Raw genomic sequence first — 13,903 nt, 5'->3', positions numbered from 1 at the left:
TATTAACTGAAATGATGTATTCTAATCAAGACTTTTTTTTTTCGAGTATTTCAGTTTAATTAAGCAATCATAAGAGTCTTAAATTGACTTAAGATTGTGCAATAGCTGGTAGAAACATGCAAGCTTAAAGAAAAAAATTATTTTTTTATTTCTGCATAATTCAATCACTGAAATGTAAACAAAGTCATTTGGAGTGGTTTGATGTGAAAATGTGCATTATAGAGAAATTTACTGGTTTAGATTTCTTTACAGTGGTGGTGATAGGAAGCACCAATCCTGATTCTATGTTTCTTTTGAATGGAGTATTTCACACCAAACCACTCTGAATGACTTTGCTTACATCTTAACCATATAATTATGCAGAAATGTTGAAAAATCGGTGGTGTTTTCCTTTAACGCACAAAATACCATAATGCATAATAAAGAGCGAGATGATCCAAGGAGAGTGATGGTAATCACAGACAAAATATTATCGGTTGTGTGGCAAGTTGGATGTTTTAATGCAACATTGCTATTAATTAGTCTTACACTGTGAATGGTGGTGTGCGGGTCTTGATGGCTGTCATAATGTTAAAGGTGCTTCATGAGCTGTCAGACTTTGTGAGCTAAATAAAGGCTTTCACAGCCCGACAGACTGCTGTAGAGCATGTGTATGTCATTGGAAAAATATATGTCTTGTCATCCGTCTAATTGTCATGTGGTGAATTCTGATTAAAGAAGACATCAGGAGTTGCTATTTGCTCTGCAGATAAAAACGAATAGTATGATTCTTTTGATGGAGCGATGCTTTCCACAATGGAACCCCATAACACTGCTGAGGGCGTCTACTGTAGCTAGAAGGGACGGGTTAATGACTGTCATATACAAAAGTTTGGACACCTCTGGTCAAATGACATGTTTTGTAGATTTTCTAAGTGAAAGTTAGTGAACACATCCTGTACAGAGAGCACACTTCTGCATTTTAGTGCTCTTTTTTTTTAAATGGTTCTGTGTAGCACCAAAAAGAGTTCTTCTATTGTTATGTTGGCAAGCTTAGCACAATAGAAGAATGCGTTTTGTTTCAAAAAGGTGTCTACAATGCTCTACATAGAACCACACACATTCTCCATCAATGTGAAGAACCTTTTCACCATGCAAAGAACCAAATAAAGGGAACCTACATGTGTCTTTTGAGTTTTTATATGTTATGCTGATGATGGTAAAAATATAGTTTTCTTTGGGGACTATTTTGCCTTAGAATACCCACTTGTATCCTTCCATCATGAATTGATTAAAACAGACTGAGTAAAATATATTATAGACCAAAATCTTTATCACAAAACTACAGTAAGAGAATGTGTGGTTCACCGCCAGTGTGAACAATTATGACTTGACAAGTTTCTCTAGAATGAAGAGGATTTCATCCTACCCCTTTAAGCATGAAATCTTTCTGAACAAAACTATCCCTTTACCAAAGACCCCAACCATGTTTTTAAGAGTGTATGGTACTGTACTGAAGTAACATCAGCAATACCATCACAAAAAAACAGAAAAAGTATCGTTTCAAGACAGCAGCTGAAATATCGCCACATATCGAATCGACATCTCGTATCGTGGTATCGTATGGTGACGCCTATAGTAGCCGGATCAGCCGTGCGGGCGCGTGGGCAGAAAAACACGTCCATGACGTCACCTGGCTCGGTTTGAACGCCGGTTCGACTGAGGGTACCACCGCTCGCACTCTCTAACGGCCGTTTACCAGCGAGGCCACGTCCGTTTCGGCGCACACGGTCCTCTCCGAGCAGAGATGTTAGTTTCACTTTAAAGCCGCGCGCTCGCCTTTCGGAATCGCCATTGTTGGGTTCGGCAGAGTGATGAGGAGGGCAGGACGATGCTTCCGCTGTGAAAGTGCTACCTTCGTGAAAGCCGAGAGGAGCTCCGAGCCGCTACCACTGCTGCTGGGTTGTTTTCGTGTTGCCCTCCGTCACTAGACGAGATGATGAAACGGTGGCGGTCCGTGTGACACACCTGGGATTGTTTCCACCGCCGCACACCGAGCGAGCACGTCGAGTCGAGTCGAGTCGAGCTGGCTTTGGCTTTGAGGCACGTCGTGTCTGGAAAAGCGGGAGAGTTATTTCTGTGAACGCACACACACATAAAACATTAGTCAAACAAAAAGGCCATTCCAGTGGGTTTTTATTTCATGGGGATGTGTTCAAGACAAGAGAGGATTCAAAAAGACGTCGACATCGTGATACAAAGGTGCAAGGCAGAAAAAGACTGCCTGTTCTCTGGTGAGTTTCCGGAGCCTGTATTGTTGTCAAGTGTGCTGCTGTTTGCCTTTTACATAACCTGCTTCAGTCGATAGCCTGTTCACATTCCCACTAGGAATAAGGACGAAGCTGGAGTCAGCTTCTTCCAATTTCCCCGTTCCACCTTAAACGGTGCAGCAGTTACATTCTGGCGCCTCAGGCTGCACCATTTAAGGTGGAACGGGAAAATTCGAACAAGAAGCTGGTGAATAGGAAGCCAACTTCAGCCTCGTGGAATAAGCCAGATTTGAACACAGTTTCTAGCTAGTTTGTAAGCCTGGCTGCCTTATTTTGCTTTTTGGGAGGCTGTGTTGAATATAAAGACAGTCTGGTGAGCTGTGAGCTTAGGTGTGGGCAGTTCCATCTCTTGTCATGGTTCTTGTCATGTATGTTTATGAACTGTGCTGCTAAAGAGGCCTAGCAAAACATGAACTAGCTCTGTTGCTTTCTTTTTGCTGTGCTTAAAATCACCATAGTAATGAGGCGTTAATATCATTAATATGTCTGTCGTGTAATTAGCAAGTGCTGGCTCAGCTATCAGACGGAAACCTTTCCTTTGTTAAAGGGATAAACACACGTAGGCCAGGTAAAGCCTATAAATGGCCAAGTGTATGTAGAGTGGTTGTGTAAATATTTATTAGCTATCAGTTTGCTCCCTCAGTATCCAGTGTCAGTGGAAATCCCTCTTGATGTTGCCATGGAGACTACACTTGTTGAGAGGGACTTTTTTTTGAAATAGTGGTCCTGTAGCTTGTATATGCCTGTAAGTCTTGTAGATGACTGTCTCCAGATGTTTTCTGATAGACCTAGCCATTAGTAAATTATTACTCTCACTGATCTCTTTCTGTTTCATCCAAGTTCAGTTCTCTGTGTACTATTCATATCATAATGCCACCATCTGGTGTAGCCTAGAGGAGGATGGTTTCCCCGTTCGAGTCTTGTTTTCCTCCCAAGATTTCTTCCTCATGCTCATTAGGGGTCCAGACCCAGATTTCTGTAAAAGCTGTTGTGGGACAAAAAGTGCTATACAAATATTGACGAAAATGGAATGCGATTGACTTGATGATGTTCCATTTCTTTCAGATTTCCGATTCACCGACGCCACCTTCACGTTCACCTATTCGAAAGGATCTAAGAGGTAAATCTAACAATAGGAAAGTGCTGACCACGTGATTCATCTCAAAGCAGCTGCCATCGTGCCACAGTCCGATTGACATACACACTGTGGGTGTGCATGTGTGCGCATGTCTTCATGCATGTGGCGTGCATGGCAAGCTGGCTGTATGAATCAGTCTGAAGTGATTGTTTTTCGGCTCTGCCATCTGCACTTACAATCCACTCATTTACCATCCTTAGTTTGTGAAACAAAGCTTGAAGATGAAACGCATGCATTTTCATTGCTCATTGTAAAAGGTCAGCTTGGTGTTTTGTGCAAAGTAAATCAACTGCATGCAAATGTGGTAGATAGAAAAGACTGTATTATACTGTAAACACAGCATGCAAGGAATGCTGTGTTTGTAAGCTTGAAAATAAGGTCTGACTCAGACTACATTACTTTGTTATCTTGGGCAAATTCAAGTGTCGCATTAAGGGTTGAGGTACCATTATTTCTTGGGAAAGCACCTTTTTTTTCTAAAAGCCGTCCAGGAAACAACCAGGCATTGGATTGCATCCAGGTGGCTTCAGCCACTCAGCATACTTTATATGCCTTCTGTGGAGAACAAGAGGATTAAGTTTTCACTTGTCTGTGATATGATCTTCTGGATAGGGCAGATGTCTGGGGAACAAAAATGTGTCACACTGTTCACACAGATCATACCAGATCTATTTCACACTGTATTTTTCCGGTAACATCAACAACAATGGCTTTTAAGTTTAGGGAAGTTTCCACATCAAACAACCTGTTCATTGTAGCTTTTAACGTGATAGAATTGTGGTCAGCTGTGGTGGGCATATATTTACTTGGAACTTGCTGTTCCAAGAAATGTGGTGTACCACTGAGCAGTGGTAAATTCTTTTTTCACCCTTGCAGAAAAATCACATGTAGTTCTTGCACATTTCACATGTTCAAAGCGTGTCATCACATGAAAAAAACATGTTTACATGTGGAAAAAATGTGTGATCACATGCTTGCTTGTATACAAATGTGGTTTTTGCACATTTCACATATGGAATGTTTGTGGCTGTCCTGTAAGGGTCACCTGTGGGCAGTGGAACATGTTAAGTGTAATAGCTACAGACAAGTGGTTCCATCATTTCCTACTCTGCCATCTGACCAGTGACATCATGGCAATTCTTTTGTTCCAAATCACACTACAAAACTGTAGTGCTATATAAAAGTCAGAGACCACCCTTCATTTATTTCATTTCTAGTCAAAGTAGCCAGTAAGTACAAGTTATTAGTTTTTCAAGCAGAAAACATACGTAACAGAAGTCTCAACAACTAAATGTAATATCCCATTTTCTGTATTTAGACTGTCCATCCTTTGCCTTTATTACAGCTTCCTTTCCATTGCTTTCAGTTTCCACACCTCCAAAGTTCAGTCTTAGAAATTGGTTGCCCAGACACATTCGGTGATGTTGAAGTCTGGACTTTGGGGTGGACAGTTCATTGTTCTGACAACACCAGCAGATTCTTTGTTTGATTTGCAAAATTAGTAACAGCTTCTTTACAGCTACACATCTATTCAGACCCATGGCATTGAGTTGTCTTCTCACAGTGGAAAGATGGCCAGAAACACTTATGGTGTTTTTCAGATCTGAAGCTAGATGAGAAGTTGATTTTCTCCTCTCTCTTAAAGATGAAAGCTTTAAGTACTGTTTATTTGATGCTGACAGTTTTGGTTGCCTACCAGGTCTTGCATGGAGTCCCATTTTCTCTATAACATTTAAACATTATTATATGTAATCTCCTCAGAAATATCTCCTGAAAAAAGGAGATACTTGTACTGGAATACTTGTACTGGATACTTGTACTGGAACTTGTACTGGAAATGAAATAAATGATGGGCGGTCTCCAGTTTTTGCCCCGGACTGTATGAACAGATTTATTTGGTCATTAGCCAAATTTTTGGTTGTAATTTATAGCCAGCAGTCCTGACAACCAGTACCGTTAGTTCTAATACTCAGATTCAAATGATGTGTGTTCACTTCAGGGCATTTGGCTGAACTTGAAGGTTTCCGAAGTCACCATGCACAATTGAGCTGTGTTATAGTACTTCCTTCCCCATAGTCATGCAAATTCCTTGATAAATCTGCTAATTAAAACGAGGTGTCCAGGAATGCACTTTTCGCTCACTGGAGCAGCACCAGTGCTGATAAGAAAGTCTTGAGAAAAGATTTATGAATGCAGAGTGGGGGGCTCCTATATTTCAATTAATTCCCTTTTAATTAGGGCAGCCCCTGGGCCTAGTCCGTATCCTCTCCAGGCCTACTGAATGATGGCCTTATCCAGATTTAAAGCTTCAGTTTACTGCCAGTGGTTATAGTGACAGTGCATATTGTGGAATGAGTAGGTATGTTTGACTGTAAATTAGCTTTGGTGGATATGGTTTAGGATGTAATTTTGTAGGGGAGAGCATGGGACCCCCTGACACATTTTGGTTTATGTTAAATATTTTTCAGTTATTTGAACAGGATTAATAATTTATTCATACAAACACTCTGCACATCTAAATGAAAATGTAAACTTTCAGAAAATGGCACCAGTGCAAATGTTACAGTTACCCTGTAGGTGGGTTTAGTTGTAACATACTGTGCAAAAGTCAGAGACCACCCTTCATTTACTTAATTTTCAGTCAAAATGGCCATCAAGTACAAGTTATTCATTTTTCTGCCTCAGGAAAAAAAGCATAAAGCATACATTTAACAGAAAGTTACACAGAAATCTCAACAACTAAATGTAATACAAATATTTCAGTATTTGTTCTTGTGGGTCCAGATGAGAATGCATATGTGGGGACAACTTTTTTAAATTTTGGGTGCTGGATTTGAGCCACAGACAAAGGTACGCTGGTATGATAACATAAGTGAAAGAAATTCACTGGCAAAATGCTAGCATTCGCAAAGGGAACTGTTTTTCCACTGTTTGTTTTTGCCACATAAAATGTGTTCTCAGCATCTTAATGCTTATTTGGTTGGTATGTTATCTTGTGGAACTTGTCAGCTGTGCTAACTTACATCATATCCATGGGCTAATGACAGGCTTGTTATCTGTCAGACAGTGCTGACGCGCGTTCCATCACCCCCTACTTTGAGCTCTGCCTTTGCGAGGCACTGGCTTGGTTTAGAAATTTGCATTCAGTTTTTCAGAAATCTGCAGGGATAGTTTTCCACACCTCCAAAGTTCAGTCTTAGAAGTTGGTTGCATTTTCTTCAGGTTTCCTACAAGCTACAAGCTGTCATACCAAATGCATTAAAATTCAGTGATATTCTTTGTTACTCAGGTGCACAGGTCAAATGTAGGAGTCCAAACCAATCTCAGATATTCACTTGCAAAATGTTGGCCTTATTTTTACCAGCAAACATACTAACAGACTAATTTTTAAATACTATATTACACCTATTTGTAAATTTAGAAAAATTAGCTTGTTAAACTGTCATTTTGCAGGGGAATATCAGTTTTAGGAATTCAAAAAAATATATACAGTCTGATGTGTAGCACAAAAACCTTGGCATTGGAGCATTTAGTTTCCATATTATAATAACACATGTGGTTTGATTAATCTCTGTATAAGGTGCAGGTAATATTAGGGTTCATTTTATCAAAGTCTGTCAATTGTTAGCTTGTATAGCAAGTTTCTCTTTACACACTTTGTATTGCAGTACTTGAGGGAAAAGGAGACAGGAGGGAAAAAACAGACTTTGCAGCTGTGAGTCTTGCACAGGATAGTCAGAGATTCTAGCTTTAAAGGTTAATTGCTATGTGAACTGGGTTACTTCCTTCCTAAGCATGTTATTTTTATGATGTGCGTGAATAGATCTGGAACATCTGCTCACGTTTTAATTATAGTTTTAGATGAACATTCAAGATTATTGTTTATTACTGTTAAACACACAGATAAAGGGTTGGTTTTATTTGTCTTGTTTTATCTGACTTGTAATATTGCATTTGGTGCAGTAGATGAATCTACTTCATAATGGAACATACCATAATTGCAAGATAATGAGCTGTTCAAGTTACATTAGGCTAAATGTTCATATTTTCACCTTTTTCAAAACATGTTGGCTATATGGATAATGGAAACTCAGTGTCATTTAATTTAGCTATTATTTTAGAGTTTTTCAACGCTCAGCCTATGTATTGATCTTCTATATGCAGACAGTATGGCTAGTTTGGCACAGAGGTGTGAAGTCACATGACTTGGACTTGAGTCACTAATTTGATGACTTAAGACTCGAGCCCTGAGTCTTAGAAGAAACGTAATTGACTGCAGACAGACCTTTCTACTGACGCTTAATGTTCATGTCAATGAATTCATCTGGCACAGGCATGCCAGAACTGCATCAAATGTAAATTTGATATACAGCAATATTGTCAGATGTCTGTTACTGTGCTTATGCTTGGCCTGTTTTATTTGGGAAGACAAGTGAAGCATGAGAACTCAAGTTCACCTCCATAAGCTAGAAACAAGCAAAGCATCAACACTTAAACTGCAGTCATACTGGAGAAACTTACCAGGTACACTTAGCATTTTCCTCATGGTAGTTAACCACGAGACATGGAGTTCTCTCTCAGCTGCTGCTGTTCAAACAGATGCAAAATTCACCAAATGTGGGAATGGAAAATTTTTATTAAAAGCCAGCTTCAGCTTCAAACTTTGATCTTCTCTTTGTCATCTAAATTCAGTTCAAACTATTTAAAACAGTTGTGTTTAGTTTACTGTGGTTGTTTTAGAGCTGATATAGTTTCTGTTTGAATCCAGTGCACCCAAAAATCATCAAAAACATTCTTAAGTTTTAAGTAGTACTTAAGTAGTACTTTGAAAATTCTTTTGATGTGTAGTTGTGCCACTTTTGGTCTATACTGTTATGTCTGGAAGGGTAAGGCAAAACAAAAAACAAAACTTCATACACAACCATACACAACTAACATGCTGTCATTAAAAGGCTATATTACGTTACCATAATTTTTGGTATTCAGTGTTGAAATGGCATTAAGGGTGCGGTTAGGCTTGGTGGGTTTGGTTTGATTAAAACAAACACTGGTGCGTTTGCTCCGTTAGTGTGGGCTGTTAGAGCAAGTGAGAAGGCTGCCATCCGAACTACCGAGTAAGCGGACTGCAACCTTCTGAGCAGGTCAGTCTCGGTTCACTTCAAAACGAACTCTCAAGGTTTCTCCATTTTGTAAAAGCAGTGAGCCACTCGAGACTGTTATAGGGAATTCACCCTGCTCTGTGTTGTGCAAAACCATGGTAACGAAAGGATATTCGTAGCTTATTTCTTCAATATTACAAGTCAGATAAAACAAGACAAATAAAACCAAACCAACACAACGGAGAACAGTGAACAGCAGGGTACAGAATGTTGAGTGGATGTTATCACAGTTCTTGTGCATTGTGAAATCTGCCTAATGAGTTGTGACATTTTACTCGTTTGACTTTTGTTTACATCTTTTGCTTCAGTGTTAAACATGTTAGTGTGAATGCTAAGCAAACCAGAACTAAAATGCAACAGTGTATAATTTTCTGTTTTGGTCAAGGACAAGGGAGCCAAAGTACAAGTAAAAACACACTGTAAATTTGCTGAAGAATGCATACTGACCTGTTTAATTCCTGAAGTTTAGGATTCAGGAGCTGATATAAGACTTGTTTGTACTGATGTGGGACTCGACTTGAGACTCTGCTGTACTGACTCGGGACTGGAATCGAGACTCGACTGTCTTGACATGAGACTTGCAACTTGGTGACTTGTTCCCACCTCTGGTTTGACATCAGTCATTCACATGTAATTGACAAAAAGCATTGTGATTGATGCTGTTGTGTTAGAGTGGTTACTCTTCTTGATTAGCTAAAAGCTGAAGGAGAGAGTAATGTTTATTTCCAATTTACAAGATTTTAAACTTTAGATTAAAAATAGCCATAAACCTGAAGAAAAGTGCTTTTCAGACTCTGTACCTTGTTTATGGCTCTCTACCTTGTTTATTGTTAAAAGTGGAAGCAAAACACCTTGAGTACAATTGTTTCTAGAGCATCTAAGAGAAACATTTACAAGTGATCCTCAAGAATTCTTGTTCATATACAATAAAACTAATGGAAAACAGATGCCCTTAAAACAGAGCGTTTTGAATTAAGAGGCCTGTCGTCATCTGTTTGAGCTACGTCTGCAAATGTCACACTTGTTTCTCAGAAGAGGTGCCATGCATTACAATCAGGAAGCTGATGGAGGGTTGTCTATGAAAACTGTGTCACTGCGGTGTGTGAGAGGGGAAGTAGTGAGTTTCCTGTAGTTTTTCAACTTCAAATCTGTTAACTGCCGATCAGGGGTACACGCTGTTCGTGTTTGTGACGTAGACGTAATTAATGGAGTGTTTCTGTGCTGCAAACCTCGGCTTTTCCCAATCCAACACATCTTTTTTTACTAAGCAAAAAAAAATGTCAGGCATAAGCACTTCTGATGATGATAAGACTTCAACTGAGTTTGATATATGCAAGTACATAACAAAAAACGTGTTGTCTGGAGTAGTCAGGGGCCTGAGCTGAGGAACAGTGTCCTATAGCCACTTTTTCAGCTTTGAGTAATCATAACCTCAGATGAAGACAGTTTGAAGGAGATTATTGACATATTCCTACAATTGACCATTTGCAAAATAATGATTTCCACACTTCTGAGCCAAGCAGAACTGTCTCTGTACTTCCTCTGTCAAGCGCAGGAAGTACTCTGACAAAACTCTTTAGAACAAACCTGCAGTGAGAATGGCTCTGGTTGATTTCATTCCTGAAGCTGAAAAGGTTTTAAATTAAACTATATGGAAGACCCCAGTCATGGTTTAAACTGTAGGTGTGGCAATATGGCAAAAAATCATATGTTGACACTTAGACATACTGACGATACACAAATTGTCATATTGCCCAACTGTGTAATACATGGTAAGTCTGCGTTGCATCGACAGTGTCGTGTTAAAACCTCTTAATTCTGTTTTTTAACTCTTTTTGATGGCAAACAGCAGCTGCACTTTGCATTGTGTAAACATTATATGATGACTGGACTAATAGAAATGGTCCAAAAATGACTTGGAATCAAATTGTTTGTGTAAGTTTTTTCCCTCTCTTATAAAGTTACTATTTCAGAGATGCAGTGTTTTGTTATGACAGTGATCAAATATCGGGTTTAGAGGTTTAAAGCACCAAAGATAATGAATCATGCAGCGGCCATACAACCTAAATAGGCCATAAAGTGAAAACTTAAATGCCACTTCTAGCTATATATTCACTAGCTAAAATTATTATCATTATCTTTAATTAAGTGCTGTGGTGTATTGTTTTTCTAGAAGGCTTTCACACAGATGATGTGTGGGGGTTCTGCTTTTCTGAGTCACAGCAAGTGAGCTTACTGAATGTTATTAGAGTTCCAGCAAAAAGTATTATCTACAGTACTTAGATCACCACTCTTTTGAAATTTAGCACTCTTACAGCCTAATACATTGTTACAAGATGATCGTGTGCTATGTTATTTTTATTCTTATTAAAAAAAAACATCCAAGTGGTTCTTTCTATCCCCTTTATACATCTTTAGGTAGTACTGGGTGATATACCAGTTGCAAATCTTCCTCAGGTATGAGTTTGTCATAACGGTTATACCAGTATATCACAAATAAGCAAAGACAATGTGATTTCCAAACAGCGCAAAACATGCTAGCTTTAGCACTTATATCATGGATATTTGTCACATTTCAAGTAAAAATGATTACGCAGCAAACCCTTGATTACCTCCCGCTATTTAGTCTGTTTCATCTGAAGTAGTCCACTTAGTTTTCGAGGCAGCAGATATAAAGGAACGCCATAGTGTGACAAAAGACTTGAAAAATTAGGTGAAGCTGACTAAGAAGTTGACGTCTTATTTGAAGCTCCTGTTCCAACTTAAATGGTGCACCAGTGCATCTAGGTGCCTGTACATTTGCCAGAGTGTATTTGCTGCTTAGTTTAAGGTGAACAAAAAAAACACCTTTTAGAAGTTTAAATGTATGACAGCATTTAGCACCATTTTTGCTGGGCCCCTGGGGCTAGCGCTAGAAAGCAGTATTGACATAGGCTTATCTATATATTGTTCATTTTTGTTTTTATTATTTTAAATCATAAACCAATTTTAGATTTATTTTGGATCCTTATTAAAAGTGAAGGAACATCCCAGAATAATTAGCCACTGATAACCTACAGAAATAAGATTACTTAAGCATCTTAAATGATTTTATTTAAAAATAAAAGAACCTTAGAACCCTTTCACACATGTCGAAAGAATTCAAATCTCCAAAAACAGCTCAAATAGGGCTCAAACTGAGGTCATCTGAGTTGTATGTGGAAACACTCAAAGTTTCAGCTGCTGAATGAAGCTCTTCACGCTAATTTCGCTTTTCTAAAATGGGGAGTAGCCTGCAGTTGTCACCATTTACTCGTACTCTGAGGAGCAAAGAATATCTTATTTGCACTCGAAGCCATTCTGCCAGTTTGTTTTGTTGTGTCTCGTGTGGAGCTGCATCTCCAAAAGCAACTCAAACTGAGATCTGAGCCGTGTGTGAAAGAGTTCATGAAGTTTTAGCTCCAGAATGAGGTGGAAAAACTCTCCTTTAGCTTTTCCAGAGTGGAAAGCATCCTGCACAATTTCACAGTACGCTCATTTTGTGAAAAGCAAACTACCTGTTGATAGATATTCTGCCTGTTTTTTTTCCCTGGTGCAAACAACTTGGTGAAATTCCAAAATAATCACAATAGTCTGTATTTTCATGCTGTTTATTTTCTTCTCATTCGTTGTGTAATAAAACATTTAATACCATTTTGAGGACATCCTCAGACCTCACCTTCAGATCTTTGACATAAGACAAAACAGCTTCAGGTCTTGGGAAACTAAATGAGTTAAATAATTTTACAGCTGTTGCACATCAGGCATAACATAGTTTTGTTACTAGATTAAGTACAGTTTTGTAAGTAATGTGAATTAAAGATGGCAGTATACTACACCCATAGCTTTTAATTAATGAATTAGGCTTTTATGTTCTTGTATTTAACAAAGGCTAAGCTTCAAATTGTACGGTCCTACGTTCAATTCAACGCTTTCAACGCTTCAGTGTAAGTTACCTTCTCAAAATTGCCAGACGAAAAAGTTCAATCTTTTAATGTAGTTATTTTCCACATGATAAACTAACTAGGAGGACTCTGTAACCAGCACAGACCTATGCAACTGTAACATGCAGCATTATAATCGCAATGTGCTATTTTGTGCATTTTGTCAAGCAAACATTTAGTCTTACTCTGGCAACACAATCGCTGCTCAGCGGCAGCGAAACTCTACTCCTGGTTGTCTTGCCAGAGTTGCCTACAGGGCTTTAGCGAAGCATTGACAGCTATGAGACATATTTCAACAATGGATTTTATGGGGTCTTACTGAACGCTAATTTCATCAAGTCCAATTCCGGTTGTGATTATGAGCTTTGGACGCCACAGGGCTCTGCATTATGACTTCCACGGAAAACTACAGGGCTTTTTGCTCGATTGGGTGAGCGGCTGAAAACAGATTTAAAAAACGGGTCCTAGAAATAGGATCTTAAAGCACTCCCTGAGTATGATGTGATATGATGGGTGCGTGCAACACGCTCACACTCTCCACCCCAGCCCAGCACACCTCTTAATGGAACGCCATCACACAAACACAGTCTCGTCAGTGCGAGTCTGAGAGGCTGCTGAGAGCAGGTGAGAAGGCTTAATCAAACTGCAGAGAAATATACCATAACTCACAGCTTCCACATTCCCCTTTTGCTCTGCTGAAAAAGTGTCATCACTAAATCTCAAGAAAAAGTCTTACTGTTACAGGAATAGATCAGCAGAGAATCATCTTCTTCTCCCAAATGTAGACGGGATATGTTTGGTGTCTGAAGTTTGCTTTGTATCATCATACTAACTGCACAGCTGAATCATCACACACTCGCCTCTAACTACATTAAGTTCAGGGATTTTGAATAGACTGGTTTCTGACACTGTGACATACATCTCTATAAGGGCAAAAGTGACTTAGGTCATGGTTAGAATTTTGTGGTCACCAAAGGTCATTCAGGGGACAATGAGGAGCAGGTTTTTCGAGAAGGGTCTGGCTACATACACTCTGGACATACACTCTCAGCCTACATGTGCCGCCAGCCTATTGATGACGTCAGTGCATGCTCTGCCACGACAGTGTTTTTGTCGGTTTTATGAGGAAAAACAGCAAACCATGTACTGTTGGGCAACAAGAGTTACACTGAATGTATATTAATATTGCCATACTGATAATAAGGTAGTTAAATATGGAAACTTTCAAAATAAAACCTACCATGATGATAAACATGAATGTTGGGTTTATTTGCAGAAAAAACAAAAAGGCTACCGAAACTCATGAAAGCGATGCTGAAGACGGTTAGAACCGGT

At 39.1% G+C, this 13,903-nt stretch overlaps 1 protein-coding gene across 1 annotated transcript in view; it reads left to right on the top strand.

The window, feature by feature from the left end:
- Positions 1-1,675: 1,675 nt before the first annotated feature.
- The window catches only part of parp8 (poly (ADP-ribose) polymerase family, member 8), a 66,860-nt gene continuing 54,632 nt past the window's right edge, over positions 1,676-13,903 (top strand). The window contains exons 1-2 of the mRNA XM_036598421.1: positions 1,676-2,273; positions 3,375-3,429. Of these exons, the coding sequence (XP_036454314.1) occupies positions 2,183-2,273; positions 3,375-3,429 (146 nt within the window). The 5' untranslated portion in view covers positions 1,676-2,182. The remainder of the gene's footprint in view (positions 2,274-3,374; positions 3,430-13,903) is intronic.

This window comes from Colossoma macropomum, unplaced genomic scaffold (assembly GCF_904425465.1).
Source record: "Colossoma macropomum unplaced genomic scaffold, Colossoma_macropomum, whole genome shotgun sequence".
NCBI lineage: Eukaryota > Metazoa > Chordata > Actinopteri > Characiformes > Serrasalmidae > Colossoma > Colossoma macropomum.
This window is presented reverse-complemented; position numbering and strand designations above follow the sequence as displayed.